This window comes from Chamaea fasciata, unplaced genomic scaffold (genome assembly GCF_029207755.1).
Source record: "Chamaea fasciata isolate MVZ Bird 193981 ecotype frontalis unplaced genomic scaffold, bChaFas1.0.hap1 SCAF_7, whole genome shotgun sequence".
Lineage (NCBI taxonomy): Eukaryota > Metazoa > Chordata > Aves > Passeriformes > Sylviidae > Chamaea > Chamaea fasciata.
Genome location: NW_027094092.1, coordinates 7,662,407 through 7,678,210, shown reverse-complemented (window position 1 = coordinate 7,678,210; position 15,804 = coordinate 7,662,407). Strand labels below are relative to the sequence as shown.

The window sequence follows — 15,804 nt, the reverse complement described above, 5'->3', positions numbered from 1 at the left end:
TTTTAAAAATATATATTAAAAGAAGGGGTTTAGCTAGTGCTGCGTGTGGATGTTGATGTGTCCCAAAACATTGCTTCCCAGACAGAGGCATTTGGCCTTCAACCTTTGGAAAATGTGGTTGAAAGAAACCTAAAGCAGAAAAAAATAAAATTTGCAAGAATGTTGCTGTTTAATAAAGGCCTGCTGTTAAGTTTCAGTTCCTGCCCTTACGGTTGTAAGGAAATTAATAATGATGAATGACTTTGGGTTGGAGAAGGGAAAACCGACAGCCCACTTACATTTTTGATGTCATATTTCTGTAAAAGCTGAGAAGTTGCTTTGGTTTTTGGTGGTTTTGTTGTTTTTTTCAATGAGACAAGCCATTTATATAAGTACAGCAGTTCAGCTTGGAAATTCTTTGTTAATGGTTTGGCAGGAGAATTCCAAAATTGCTGTCGGAACGTTGTTTGCTGTGGAACTTCTCTGTGATCAAGTGTGAGCAGGAGGAATGGGCATGGGCAGTGGCCAGGTTCTGGTCTGCCCTTTTTTTTTTCTGTTGCATTTCACTGGAGACATGTAGGAGTTTGACGTCTGTCAAGTTTCCCATGACAAAATAGCCTGGAGTTCAGGGAATAACATCCTGTTTGGTCTAGGAACAAGATTAATCCTGTTGCCCTCCCTGGACTGATACTGGTTTCGGTCTTTGTTTCCTCACTGAGTTTAATTTCTTATTTCACTCTGTTGGCTGAATTGTGTGAGGGGAAAAAAGTCAGGTTTGAGAAGCACTATTTATATATTTTACAAAATAAAGGGTAAGTTGAAGGTCTCAGAGGAACCTTTTTTGAGAGGCATTCAGTTTTGCAAATCAGTAACGGGGATCATTGTTTTCCTTGGCCCACATCCTGACAAAAAAAAAGGAAGAGTGGAAATCACTGGCTTCTTGTGCTTTAAAGCTCAAAAAAAAATTTAATGCAGCCTTTGAGGCACCTCAGCCCAGCACCTCTTGCTGGATGCTGAATTATAGCAAAATGGCCTGAAGTTGTGTCAGGGGAGCCTGAAGTTGGCTGTCAGGAAAAGGGTGACTGGGCCTACGGATCACAAAACCAACACTGCTGTCCCTGTCTCTGCTGCAGGTATCCATCAGCCCAGCTTCTTTTAACGTGCTGGAATTCATCCCTCTGTTGGAGCAGGCCAAACCATCACATTTACTTTTAATATTTAGTGCAGGCTGTGTATGTTGGCATGATTTGGGCTGAAACCCCAGCGTGGTGAGACTGGACCTGTGGAGAACCCAGTGGTGCTTCAGCTCTCACCTTTCTCTTGCCTTCCTGTTTTCCAGCTCCTGTGTGAGGAGTGGGCGAGCTACGGGGTGTTTTATAAATACCAGCCCATCGACCTGGTGAGGTGAGAGTTGGGCCCTTGGTGTGGAGTTTCCACGGGGCAGAGGTGAAGCTCTGCAGGGATGCTCATGCTCCTGTGCCCCTGGGGGGATGCTGCCCTCAGAGCCACCCCCAGGGGATTCCAGAGAATGGGAAATTCACTGGGAGAAAAGGAGTTCTCTGTGAGTTTAGGATGTGCTGATATATCCCACATAGCATGAAAGCTTGCGGGGGATATATTTCTAATTAATTTTGTTTGCTCATGATAAGACCTGAGACTCTCTGAAGAAAATGAGGTGTCTCTTTAAGATGATTCACCCAAAGAAGGTTGAAAGTTACCAATTAGCACAGCAGAAGCACAGTGGGGGGAAAAAATGACCAGTGGGACAAACTTGTTTTCAGGGTGCCTGTATCTCTGGATGGACTCCAAGCATCATGAGAAAGAGAGTCCTCTGAGAAGAAAAAAATTCCCACAGGTCACCAGATCTTAGTTTCTCCATGCCTAATCCAGATGTGATTCATAATTTTAGCCATGTTATATTTTGAGAAATAGGAAACATTTCTCTTGCTCTCATTTCTTTTTCTTTTTTTCTAAATGTATTTCAGAAAATACTTTGGAGAGAAGATCGGGCTATATTTTGCCTGGCTGGGAGTTTATACACAAATGCTCATTCCAGCTTCAATTGTAGGGATTATTGTTTTCCTCTATGGCTGTGCAACTGTGGATGAGAATATACCCAGGTAAAATGGATGAATAAATAGATTCTGTTGTTGGGGGGCACTTCAAGCTCAAAGTTGCCTCGCTTTAGAAGTGTTTTGTCAGTGACATCTAGGCCGAGCACAGCTGAAATTGGGGGTTCTTGTTTGTGGGTCTTGTCCTGTGCCACCCACATCCCAAGACCCCATTCCCCATTCCCATCTGTGCTAACTGGCTGTTGCAGAAGGATGGTGTGCTCCTAAAACTCTCCATCCTCACGCTTCATCTTTTGGAAGCTGTGCTTGAAATTATTCCACCTCCACAGGCCCCCCCTGCTCTCAGCTTCCAGTAAGCCACAGAGCTCTCCCAAGGGCACAGAACAGCTATTTCTATCTCATTAGCATTCATTGTTAATATTACTTGGGGAGTTTGCATTGATGTCCTAAAAATAATTCTTGGCCAGTTGCTCAGGTGGTTGGGTTTTTTCCCAAACTCAGATCATTATGTTAAAACAAACCAGCAAAATTCTGCTAATGAGGGGGTTTGGTGCTTCCCAGCACAGAGTGCTGAGGAGGGCATTGTGTGACAGAGAGATGCATCAAGAATATACATCTCTCAAATAAGCTACTGTGATCACATCAACAAAATCTGGATGTCCTCCTACTTTTAATCTCTCAGCAAGTTTTGTATTGAAACATTTTTAAAGCCCTCTGATTTTGCATTATTTGCCCTGCATGCATCATCAGATGGAGATGCAAATTACGTGGTTTGTACAACAAGCACCAGCCCTGAATAACAAGCAGATAACGGGTACCAAAAAATAGATTTGATTTTTTTTTGTTCATTAAGATTGCTTTGTAGTGCTTCCAACAGTTGAACAAAGTCAAAGGGAGGGTCACTGTTACTATTTCACAGAAGGAGCATGGAGGAGATAAATTGGTTGAACTCCAGTCTCTTGATGTTCAGCCCTTCCCTTGTACCTTATCTATCACTGCAGTTTGTATTTCAAAACAAGAGTGTTTTATTTTATTTTATTTTATTTTTATTTCTTTTGTTCTGTAAGATCTTAGAGTAGAAAGCATTGAGCCTTATGGCTTTCTTAATGTTCACTCTTATTCCCTGGAATGGAAATAGAGCTGGGGAAGGAAGGAGGGAGGGAGACAGCCTTACATGTGGATTTCAGCCCCTGCAGTGGTGTAGGATGGTATCCAATGATCCTACAGACACAGCTGCTGTCCAGAGGAGAAAAGATCACCAGAGCATGAAGCTGAAGCCATCCTGACTGTGCTTTTCCCTTCTCCTGTGGCTTTGTTGCAGTATGGAGATGTGTGACCAGAGAAACAACATCACCATGTGTCCCTTGTGTGACAAAACGTGCAGTTACTGGAAGATGAGCTCTGCTTGTGCCACTGCCCGTGCGAGTCATCTGTTTGATAACCCTGCAACTGTCTTCTTCTCAGTCTTCATGGCTCTCTGGGGTAAGAAGATCTATGCCTTGATGTTAAGCTTTTAATTATTGAAAATACAACAGGAAGAAACAGAGGACATAAAGCAGTAAATTTATACACAGGCAGTTAATGATACAAAGAACTTTCCTTTTTCTTTTCTTCTTCCTTTTTTTTTTTTTTTTCTTTCCCATGAAACTGTCACACCCAAATTTATATTCTGGACTGGAGGCTAAAATTCGAAAAGTTGCTTAAGCTGAATAGCAAAAGAAATTGTTAAGCATCTGTCATAAAACTGCTGTGTGGTATGTCAAAATTTCATTAACGGGATTGCACAGCTTGCCAAAAAAAAAAAAAAAAAAAAAAAAAAAAAAAAAGTCTTTGCAGAGCCAGCTTCCACTTTAGAACATTACAGGAGAAATGTATTAATGTACTCTGGGGTTGAGGGGAGGGCTCTGGGGGGAAGTGTAATGGCCTTTAGCATCTTCAGGACAAGCCAACATTGATTCCTGAGTGTGCTCTGAGATGCAATTAGGTTTATCAGCAGGCAGACATCATGCAAGGAGACTGGGAAGAGGGAACAGTGGTGAAGAGGGATTTTTCCTGATCCTGATGTTGCCCTCATGCTTTGAGCCCTTTCTGGGCCTGTCTGTAGCACTTGGGTCAAAATATGAACCCTCTCATAAAATCTTTGTGAGGATGTCTTCAGGAATGGTTATGGAGGGCATCTCCCCTCCCTGCTGGGGGATAGATGGGAACCTCCTTGCTCCAGGAATCGGCTCTGGGGGAGAGGAGCTTTGATGGCCACATACTCCCAGCAGCAGTGAGAGCAGCACAAGCCTTCCTGTACACCTTGTTGTGAATTAACATAACCTGTTCGGGATTATATTTCATCCTAATAATACATCCTGAGTTTTTATCTCTTCCAGTACATAGGGAACTGTTTGTACATTACCATTCATCTGAACTGATTTAGGTACAATTCAACATAATTTAATTTTAATTTTTGGCCAGGGTCTGTGTTTGGGATAACACTGTTTCAGATGCAGCATTGAAAGCTTATTGTCAAGTACCACAAGGAAAGTCAAGTGTCAGCTTTGATCTACCTCATTTACCATTATTGTGAGCCCCACAGGGATCTTGGCATGTTATCCTCTTGTCCAAACAGTAAAATTTTGCCTTCCTTTCCACAGCAAGCAACTGTGGGTCTCCTCATCCGTTTTTTTATGCTCTTGTGCAAAGGAAGGCAGATTGGCAGAAACCAGGTTCTGAGCCCTGCACAAAATCTGAGAGGGTTTTGAAATGGGATGTCAAACTCCTCAAGCTCTTTGGAGTCAATACAAAGTCTAATTGTGGTACAATACCATATTAAAAAAAATTGTTTCAAAAATGTCGTTTTCAACTGGAAAACTAAGAACTTTCTCCACTTAGTTTTGAATTCGTGTTGTTAAATTCACGTACAGTTGAAATAGGAAAGTGCAGGTGCTCATGGCAGAGCAGGGATGTAGCTCCCTGGCACCTTCCCCCAGGGCTCCCAAAACAACCCAGCATTCCAGACACTGTCTTCTCCTTTTGCCCTGCTGTAAATCAATGCCACAGGAGGATTTCCAGTAGCATCTGGTTCATTTGCCATATCTCTGGCTGTAAATGGAAGCTGCAGCCCCCACCCAGCGTGAGAACCACTGGCGGCAAGGAGAGGACAGGCAATTCCAGGTCCTTGAGACAGGGACCCTCTCAAGACACAGCTCTGGCCACTCTGATTCATAGGAAGCCTGTGGCTTGTGAAGGGGCTCAGCTGTAGCTTTTCCACATGAGAGTTTCGCTTGGAAGGCGAATGAATGTCATGGCCCCAGCCTGGCTCCAGTCAAGAGGGTGTCCTTTCCTCTCTGTTCAACTTTGTTACCCTCTCCCTGCCTCTGTTTTTTTCTGGATATGAATGCTTCTAAGCACATCTGTTAATACTCACTGTGGGAAGCTCCCCTGGGAACACCATTTCTTGGTAGACTTGCCTCTTTCATAATCACTTATTTATTATACAACACTGGTGTATTCCCAGCAACTAAATATGTCCTCTGAGAACTTGCTTGGTCTCAGGGGCAGATAGACTGATATAGACTGGGATCATTCATGGGGACTCAAGAATTGCTTTAACGAGTTTTTTTTCTCTGAGCCTTCTCCATCAAAAAGAAAATGGCTGGGTTTTTAATGATTAAAACTCTCAGAGGCTTCCTCTTTCACGCCTGCCCACATGTAGCTTTCACAAGAGTGTTCAGGTTTGAGTGTGATGATTAAAGCCAACCACATTGTTGTGACCACTAAGTGAATGTAATTATAATGATATAAAAATGCTTTTTCTTGATATCTTTGAGGGAATAACTCTGCCATCACTACAAGGGAAATCATTCCTATTTTGTACAGATAAGATTCAGGTTTTTTGGACTCACAGATGAAACAATGTGCAGTTGAAGACCAGTAATACCTACCATTAGTCACACATGCAAATATTTAAATAAGTTTGGCTGCCTGGCTTTCTTGGACCCCTTAAAAATTGCAGGCATCTTCCTACATGAAGCTGTGGATGTAATAAGTGCCCCTTTTCAGCTCACCTGGATAAAATATTGGGCTCCTGGCACATGAGTGTTTCCCAGGCAGACCTGACTGCTGAATAAAACAGAAATGAAGTTCTGTGATAATCTGTGTTATATGTTAAACTGTTGTTTCAGCTGCCACCTTTATGGAGCACTGGAAGAGAAAACAGATGCGCCTCAACTACAGGTGGGACCTGACTGGGTTTGAAGAGGAGGAGGTTTGTCCCTTCAGTTCTGACTCTTTGCCTTCCACCCTGCTGTTGCCCTGACCTTACAGGCTTTGCCTTATGTTACTGGGAGGGTTCCATCCTACAGGAAGAAGGAAAATCCCTATACATGAACCATTTGAGGTTTCTGTAGCAAGGGCATGACTAGTCTGGTCCTGTTGCCATGGGAATGTAATTGTATAGCCACAAAATGTGATTTTTTTCTTTTTTAAGTGTGCAGTGGGGTCACACCTAGCAGTGTAGGCATGGAATATACAGCTCAGACCTTCTGCTGGGCTGAAGTCAGGGTGCCAAGAGCCAAGGACCTCATTCATCACACACTGCTGTAAATCAGAAATGAGTGCATTGAAGCTGATAAAGTTACAGCACCGTAAAAAAAGCACTGAAAAATTCCTATTAACTTTAACGATGCAGGATCAAGCCCTGACTTGGAAAATACCTCAGAAAGCATTGCCAGACATGTGGGGTTGAGGCATGGGGAGGGACACGGTGTGGAGGTGGTGGAGTTTTTTGCAGTGGCTGAAAAAAATAAGTAATACCTGCTAAAGAGTATAAAAGAGAAAAAGGCCAAATCTGTCTGAAAAAAAGATCTTCAAAATCAGTGAAGTTTTAGAAGAAGAGGAGAGAAAAATCCTCAGTCAGCGGAGAAACTGCTTCCAACCTTTTTGGTTTCGATTTTGCCACTTTAAGGGAAAATAAAGGAGACACATTCCGGGAGCAGAGCACAGTCCCAGCCCCCAGCCTTGCCCTGCTGTTGTTATTAAAAGAAGTATGACCTCCCTTGTCCCCTCTCTAGATGTCCTAAATAGATACACAACAAATACTGCTCACGTGAAACACAAACCTCACTAGCCCTCCCTGGGTTCGACACCCTGCGGCTCGCTGAGCCTGGCACAGCCATCACTCTCCTCGCCCCCAGAGCCTTTCTGTTGGAATTATCTCCCCTTAATATGTTTATCTCCTCCATAATATATTTAGGTGCCCTCTGTCAGTAGGCTCTGTGCTGGTCCATACCTATTTTCTGGAGGAGAATATGGGGATTTATTTCCTGGATGCTATATGCTCCTTTATTTTTGGTAACTTGTTAGCATCCATGAAAGTGGAGAGGATTAAGTGTATCTTTCCAATGTCTGCTTCATGTCTGAGTTCAGAGCTCTGCACAGCCAAACCAGCAGCTGTCAATTCCGTATGTTTTATTCCGTGTTTTTGGTGCCCAGTGATAAATAATGGGTCATGGGTTTAGCACAGAATTTAAGATTCTCCTGTTGCTGATTTGGGGGAAACTTAACTAGAATCATGTTGAACAGTCGGGGTTTTGAGCGAAATGCTAAAGCACAAAGAATCTCCTTTTCTGGTGTTTTTAGAGATGCCTGCTTCACAGAATACTTGCAATAATGTTAATTAATATAGAACATGAATAGACTGGGTTTTCTCTGCTAGTGTGTAACCATCCACTGTACCTACATTTGTTCTATGTAACTTTTAATATATAAATACCATATGACCTGCAACAGTTCAGTAATCAAATTTTTGTTTATTTGTTTTTGTTTTTGTTTTTGTTTTTTTTTCTTGTTTTTCGTGGGTTTTTTCTGGTTTCCTGAAGGAGGCAGTCAAGGTTTGGAAAACATTTTTTTTTTAAATCGCTCCTACCTTTTTTATTCCATGTCTACTGATGAATGCCATCTTTTGATCTCCATTTCTCCTTTTTCGAGCATCAGATTTTCTTTGGAACTCCCACTGATTGCTTTGCCTTTACACCCTTCCCCTCTCCACTTGTTCAGACTTTTTTCAGCTCCGTTCTGTTTCCCATCCAATGCATAATTTTGAATTCTGACTCTTTTATGAATGTGTAATTATTGGGAATTCTGAATCCATGAATCTTCCTCAATCTGTCTCTTACTTCCAAGTGTTTCCTGCACCTTCTCCTGCAATGCAGACGGAGAATCTGTGGATGGTGTCCGGGACAGAATTAGGGGAACACCCCAACTGACAGTTTTATGGGATCCCAAAGCCAAGTATTTTGCATACTTACAGCAGAAAATAAATCCCCTCATGAGCTGAGGATCACTGAAATTAGTTAATGACATTTAACTTTTATCAAAAATAGAGATAACTAAAATCCAAGCATCATGAGCCATGCTGTCTGCAGGTTGTGCTGCATAGCTCATAGATTAAATTTAATCTACACAGCACTGCACATTGCTGTCCAAATTGTTCTGCAGTTGCTCCTGTAGACACAGGATTTAACATTTTTTAAAACAGTCAACTATCAATTGACATGAATGTCATACCAAGTGAATCGGAATTAGAAAACTCAGAAATTTTCAGGAAATCGACCTGCAGAGAGTTCATCTGTAGCTGATAGAGAAAATAAGTGATGTTGCTTTTTTATTAAATATGACTTCTTTCACAGGATCATCCAAGAGCAGAATACGAAGCGAAAGTTTTAGAAAAATCATTGAGAAAAGAACACAAACATAAAGAGGTATGATAAAAATATTAATTTCTTTCACTTATGAAAAAAAAGGTTGTTACAGCAGGCAGTGACCCAAGACTAAGAAATAGCTAAAAAATAGTCAGTGCTCACTGTGTGTAAATTCCAGATGTCTTCATCCATACATGAGATGCTCGGGGTCTGCCAGGCACAAGACCTGATTAAATCTAGAAATGCCTTTACTAATTAGATTCAGGAATGTGGCTCAGGGAAACTAATTGAGCCTCATCAAAGAGGTACTCGTCTAACACTAATAAATCAAGTTTGAGAAAACCGAAATAAATCAAGTTTCAGAAAATTGTAACAAACCATCTTGTTCTGTGCAGTAAAAGTACCTAAAGCCTCTCAGGAGAAGTTCTGTCTTGCTGGACTTTCTATGCAAATAAGAATATTAATGAAGAGTACTAACTCCGATTTCCACGCCGAATTCCAGCTTTGGCAATAAATTTCTGCATTTTAAAAACACAGCTTCCCCTTTTATCCCTCTGAATGAGGCAGTGCTCACTCATGTTCTGAACCTGCTCTTTACATCACCATGAGAAAGGTTCTGCCAGTCACCCCAGGAGCACCTGCCTCTTGCCAAGGGATGGTGCAATCCCTACAAGAGCTTCCCTGCCCTTCCGCAGGAGCTGGAATTCCTTTCTTATCAGCAGCAGAAAGATTTGGGAAAGCTCCTTTTCTCCCCTGCACACTGATGCCCTCGTCTGACCTGAGGTTATTCCCCCTTCACTGTGAGAAGTCAGCCATTTGTGTGCCATGGTTTTAATGAGAGAAGTAAAAGCTCCAGCATAAAATTTGACAGAATTTCCTTTCTTGTGTCTGTTGCCAGTGGCACCACAACGTGGAACTGTTTCCTAAACTGGGATTTTATGACAACTCTGTGAAAATACAACTGCAATATCATTTACACTCTTTAGGGGCAGCGCATGTAGATGAGTGTTAAAGTAAATTTATACTTGAGTACCACTGGGCCCCTCTTAAAAGGTGCTGCAGAGCTGCTGGCAGTGTGTTCCCATTAATCTATAGGATGCTGTGTGTAACTGGTTCAGGGCCATAAGCAAATCAAATCCCTTTTTAAATCCCTTGCAGAAGAGAAACAATTTGGGTTGCTACACTGTGATAGGATGGGTAAACAATTTTGGATACAGACTTTACTGTATTTTGCTAAAAACCTGTAACTTGCTGTACTTTTGAGTATAATCAGAATTTGGGTCTTAAATGTGGAAGACTAATCAGACAGTTAATGAATGGTGGCCCTCTAATATTGGAGAATGAATGTTGACCAATTAAGAATGGAATTTTTTTTTTAACCAGACTATTTTTAAGTTTTTGGGCTGTGTTCAGTTTGGATGTTACTAATTTGGGAAGCATGAGAAAAATAGGTTTTTTCTGAAAGACTTGGTGGTTATCTTTCATTGGGATCTAGCGTGTTAAAGTTCAAATTCGACAGTTGTAAGACTGGGAAACCTTCTTAAAGAAAAAATATCTAAAGCTAAACCAAAATTGCTTACAGCTTTTTCAAGAGAAGTCTAATTAAAAAAAAAATAAAGGAAAAAAATTTGGACATTCTTTACACCTCATAAAAGTGAAAGCAGAGCACAATCCTGTATTAAAAAGGGAATATCCTTTGCAGGATTGCCTGATGTTCGCTAGGATTTGGGGCAAGCATTTCTCTTTTGTTGCTGTTATATTTTATTAACTTAAAGCTGAAACACAAAGCCTTAAGAAAACTAACAGAGCATTCACTTGTGCTAAAGTGCTGTGTCAGTGGAGAATATGGAATTAATTAATGGAATTAACTGAGCAGTGCTTTGTAATGCCATATTGCCCGACCCTTTCTGTTTCCTTTGACTGCAATCAGAAGCACCGATATTTTCCAGAAGAGACAGCAAACAAATGGAGACAAAGAGTTAAGACAGTCATGACTGGGGTGAAATTGGTTCTTTTTATTCAAACTTATGAAGAAACTCAAATTATGAGTAATTATGGAAGACACAAATCAATTTGGTTTTGGCTGTTGAACCTTTGTTTAATATTCACATTCAGTTCTGGGTTTCTTCCTCTTCCTCCCTTCGTTCCTTCAGCACTTTTTGGGACGCTGGTCTATGAGTTGGGAATGGCACTGCATGGCTAATCTTAGATTTCCCATCCTGGATGTTATGTTTTGTAGAGGAGCATGGACCATGTGTTGAAAGAGCTGCTTGCACTTCCCTGAGACAATATGCATGTCATAAAAACGGAATTTGAGCAATATTTTTATGTGCATTACGGGTGCATCATCCTTTGTGATATTCCTTTTGCTGTTCATTTCCTGGTGTTTCAAAACAATTCCAGGCATCCAAGTTTGTGAAGGACTCCAGAGGAGCAACGCTCTTCTAAATGAATATTTTGTAGTCAAAATTCAGGCAGTAGTTGATTGACTGGACTTAAGGAATTCAGAGAATATCCAGAGTTGTTATATAAAAAATAACGAAACAGTTTGGGTTGGAAGGGACCTTAAAGATCTCCTCATTCCAGCCCCCCTTCTACAATTCCTATTAGTGTAGTCCATTGAATACCGTGGGAATAGCCAGGTAAAATTAAAAATCACTCATACCAAAGGCATTTCAAGTCTTACCACACACCAAAACTAAATCTTCCCTGTCAGCTGAGCCTTGGAACTACTCCATCGCATAAATTAATTTAATACTTAAACCTGTATTTCAGTGGAACCAGTTGTGCAACAGCAGAGCTGCAAATATTAACTGTGGAGGAGGAGAGGAAGGAGGGGGATTTTTCTAGGGAAAGCAAAAGAAAATATTTAACCGCAAGAGAGACCTTACTTCATGGCTTATGACAGCCTATTTGCATGTTTCCTTCAAAAAGTACACAGAAAAAACCTGGTTTATTTATACTCCTAGCGCAGGCGCTCGACCAGTCTGAACATGGATACGGAGTAAACAATTTGCCTGTGTGGAATTGGGACTGTAAACACTGTGTCTGCATCTTCTAACTGGTTGTGGTTTTGCCAGCCTTTTCTCCCCCCTCTCTGTTTTCATCCCTTGTGCAGAATCACACTCTCCTTCTTTATTAAATGTACCTTTTTTCTTTTCCCCCAAAAAAAATTTTTAGACAGATAAAGAGAAGCTGACATGGAAGGACCGTTTTCCAGCTTATTTAACCAATTTTGTTAGCATCATCTTCATGGTAAGCATCACCTGGCAAAACCTGAAATTTTTGTTACTGAGTGATTGTGTGGAAGAGAAGGGATAGAAACATTATCAGGTGGATGTGGTTCAAAATGGCTTTTTCCCAGTGAAAAAAAATCAAGCATTTTACTGGTTTATGACCTAAAATCTTTTCAAGAGCTTGAATTTCTACTTTGCTGCCTCTTTCCAATAAAGAATAAAGAATACTAAAATAGGGAAGGGGAAAATGAGGGCACAGAAATGGAAATTCCCTCACCACTGATGGGATGAAGCTTAAAAAGTACAGAGAGCCCTCCCAGAAAGTGGTCAGGAAGTAGAGACCAACATAATTTTTATAATCAAACTTTAGGAAAGAAATTACATTGCCCGTTGCAATCATAATTGCAACAATTTTTAATAAATCAGTCAAATTTGCAGCTATACCATCTAACAGGAGAATTGCAAACAGAGCACTTAATTCAAGGAAAAGGTAAAATAATGATGAGAACAGCCTTCTTCCATTTGCTGATAAAGCATCAGCATTTAAAACAAATGTTGACAGAAATAATGATTCAAGTAATGGAACAGATTGGCAGATATATTTTTAAAAAGCTTAAACCCTTTCCAAAGGTAAAATTCTCCAGACGAACTCCTTTTTTTTTTTTTTTTTTTTTTTTGGAGTAAGGATTTTGGTTTAGGGTTGCTTTTTTTTTAATATTTGTATTTTCAGAGAACAGAAATGCAGGAAATCTCATATGCACAGTATCGGTACATTTCAAGAATCATGTTTTAAAATCACTCTTCTATTTAAGCAATGAAAAATTGAGAGAGATTTTACTGTGCCAGGAAGTGTGTTGATTTAATCAGATTTAATTTCAGTTTGTGATTATGAGAGCACAGCGAGCCTGAGTAAGGGATTTGAAGGCTAGTATGTAGAGTGAAGCTGAAATACTCCTATTTGTTTCAAATTTGGGGTTTTTTTGTTTATCACGGAGGAAATACCATGTGTATATGCTGCTGGTGTCAGGGTGGAAAGCAAGCCCACTAATACTTTTAATATTAGTGTTGATGTTAATGACAATTATTATTTCTATTCATTAGTAATAGATAGTATTTTAGAATTTATTAGTAATATGTAGTATTTTTTAATACTGCTAAGCATGGAATTCACATTTAGGTGCCTTTAAAAAAAAAGCCTCTTGCCTGCAATTGTGGCATCATGGTGTCATTCTTTTCCATGTGATTTTCAAGTGATAAAAGAGGCTCCTTTCCCACAGTTCATCAAAGGCTTAATGCAATTTTTGGTGGACTTGAGGTGTGGCCCAGAGGCCCCATTTTAAGGTCATTTCAAAATCCCAAACCAAGTGTTCAAAGGTAAATCTTTGGTGAGGTTTTGGGCGGCTGTCCCTCGCAGGTCGGACTGACGTTCGCCATTGTGTTCGGAGTGATCATCTACAGGATCTCCACGGCCGCCGCCCTGGCCATCAGCTCCACGCCCTCGGGGCGCTCCAGCGTTCGCGTCACCGTCACTGCCACCGCCGTCATCATCAACCTGGTGGTCATCATCATCCTGGACGAGGTCTATGGCTGCATCGCCAGGTGGCTCACCCAGATCGGTGCGTTGGAGCCCTCAGCTCGCCACAGGGGGGATTAAATCACAGCACCCAGGTCGCTGGGGCTCGTGAGCAAAGCCAGGGATGGTCAAATATGTGGCTAAAATTCCACTGTGGAACTTCTTTCTTTTTTTTTTTTTAATTTCAAAAAAATTGTCAGTAACGGAAGGTGCAGAAATATTTTCAGGTTAGGTTTTTGCCCATCTACAAGTGATTGTCATGAAGGCCAGGCAGTGTTGTGTTTTATCTTCTTTTTTGCCAGAGTTGGGATTAAATGCTCGAGATGGTATTTCTTGTTCGGACTCAGATGTTTATTAATTCTTATCTACATTACAGTCTCACAAACCGTGAGTTCTGTAGCACTTCTAGCTAACAAACTAAAAATCTATCTCTCTCTCTACAAGATCTTTTAAGGATAAACTGTCTAATTAAGAAATGACACCTAAATTATTTTTACTTTTAACCCAATAACCAACCACCTGTGGCCCGCAATGTGGGCTCTTCTATCCAGTTACAAAATACCCCAAACCCATGAAGAAGAAGGTGAAAAAGAAGGACTAGCCTCTGCCCTAAAACCTCCATCTCGCTTTTTATATATATATATATTACTATATTCTAAAACCTAAACTCCAAGTTTTCCACCATGTGATATTACACACTTCTGTTCAAACTACACACCCATAATCCCAGTTCTGTCATTCAATTTTGGAAGGCTTCTCCATGGCCTCAGGTGAAATGCAGTATTTTCCTGGGGGTCAGTGCCTGTCAGCACAGAAAATCTAAAATTCTCAGTGACCAGGGTTCCAACAAGGCAGGCGTGAAATGAAATTGGAATTGCTGTTGTAACGTGTCTGACTGGTGGGATCCTCAACAGATTGACTGCTGACCTCAGTGCAGCCGTACTGCTTTTATACATATATATCCCTTTGTTTAAAAGGTGGCTGATAGTCTCTAAAACTCACATTTATAAGATGTTGAAATGTTTCCAGATAGGATAATTCCTTAATGTTTCTCATCCATGTCGCATTGGTTCCAGAGGTACCAAAGACTGACAAGAACTTTGAGGAGCGGCTGATTTTCAAGGCTTTCCTGCTGAAATTTGTCAACGCCTACACCCCCATTTTCTACGTGGCTTTCTTCAAAGGCCGGTGAGTGATGAAAGGGCTGTTCGGGGGTTTAGCTTGTTGGAGGCCTTTTCAGGATTAAACATCCCACTCAGAGGCATGGAGTAAGACACAAATTACTTTGGGAATCATATATTGAAAGTACAAAATCCGTCTGATGTTTTTAACTCTAACCATTGTGCCCTAGATTTGTTGGACGTCCAGGCGACTACGTCTACATTTTCCATTCCTTCCGAATGGAGGAGGTAATTGAATTTCTATCCTGTCTGGGATCATGTTGGATGGATGGGGTGGAGCAGATGTTCTGACTGACCTCTCCTCTGTCCACCTCAGTGTGCCCCAGGAGGTTGCCTAATGGAGTTGTGTATCCAGCTCAGTATTATCATGTTGGGCAAGCAGCTGATCCAGAACAATTTGTTTGAGATTGGCATCCCGTAAGTAGCAACTTCTGTGCTTTCTTTTTTTTAGTTATTGGACCTGGTAATGTAAAATAACTGAGAAATGAACACTGAGTGAGCAGAATGGAATGCTCAGCAAATTGTCTCCATTTCCCTCAGAAAAATGAAGAAGTTTATACGATACTTGAAATTGAAGCGTCGGCGTTCTCTAGACCATGAAGAGCACATGAAGAAAAAGCAGCGCTATGAAGTGGACTATAACCTGGAGCCCTTTGCTGGACTCACCCCCGAGTACATGGAAATGAGTGAGTGAGGTGGAAAGAAGGCATTTTAAACCATCATTGTTGTGACTAATTGGGATGGGGAGCTGAGCTTTTTGAACTGTACATTCAGCAGACAGTGGATATGAGATAACTGAATTATTAACATGTGCAGTCTTGCACTGGAGCATGTCTCAGCCAACCCTGGCTGCTGGAGGGCCGAATTGTGCTCTCTGCTGTTTGCAAGCCCTTACTTTAGAATGATATTTTAGATATTTTCTTTCAAGCCATGTAACACATCACTGTCAGGTTTCAAATCCAAATGATTAAGGGGCATCTACTCAGGATTGTGGGGCATATTTTACCATCAGTTGAACTCTTTTCTTATTTTACTGGGAATAAGTTAGTTCAGATTTGATCATTTCCACACCAG

At 41.0% G+C, this 15,804-nt stretch overlaps 1 protein-coding gene across 2 annotated transcripts in view; it reads left to right on the top strand.

Annotated features, from left to right (window-relative positions):
* ANO1 (anoctamin 1) overlaps positions 1-15,804 on the top strand; it is a 72,803-nt gene that overhangs the window by 48,491 nt on the left and 8,508 nt on the right. Inside the window, exons 11-23 of one of the 2 annotated variants that reach the window (XM_066187448.1) lie at positions 1,319-1,383; positions 1,965-2,099; positions 3,373-3,533; positions 6,224-6,306; positions 7,919-7,930; positions 8,729-8,800; positions 10,671-10,718; positions 11,921-11,995; positions 13,391-13,592; positions 14,626-14,737; positions 14,901-14,958; positions 15,047-15,147; positions 15,271-15,416. In XM_066187448.1, the coding sequence (XP_066043545.1) occupies positions 1,319-1,383; positions 1,965-2,099; positions 3,373-3,533; positions 6,224-6,306; positions 7,919-7,930; positions 8,729-8,800; positions 10,671-10,718; positions 11,921-11,995; positions 13,391-13,592; positions 14,626-14,737; positions 14,901-14,958; positions 15,047-15,147; positions 15,271-15,416 (1,270 nt within the window). The remainder of the gene's footprint in view (positions 1-1,318; positions 1,384-1,964; positions 2,100-3,372; positions 3,534-6,223; positions 6,307-7,918; positions 7,931-8,728; positions 8,801-10,670; positions 10,719-11,920; positions 11,996-13,390; positions 13,593-14,625; positions 14,738-14,900; positions 14,959-15,046; positions 15,148-15,270; positions 15,417-15,804) is intronic. The other variant, XM_066187449.1, reaches the window with a different exon arrangement.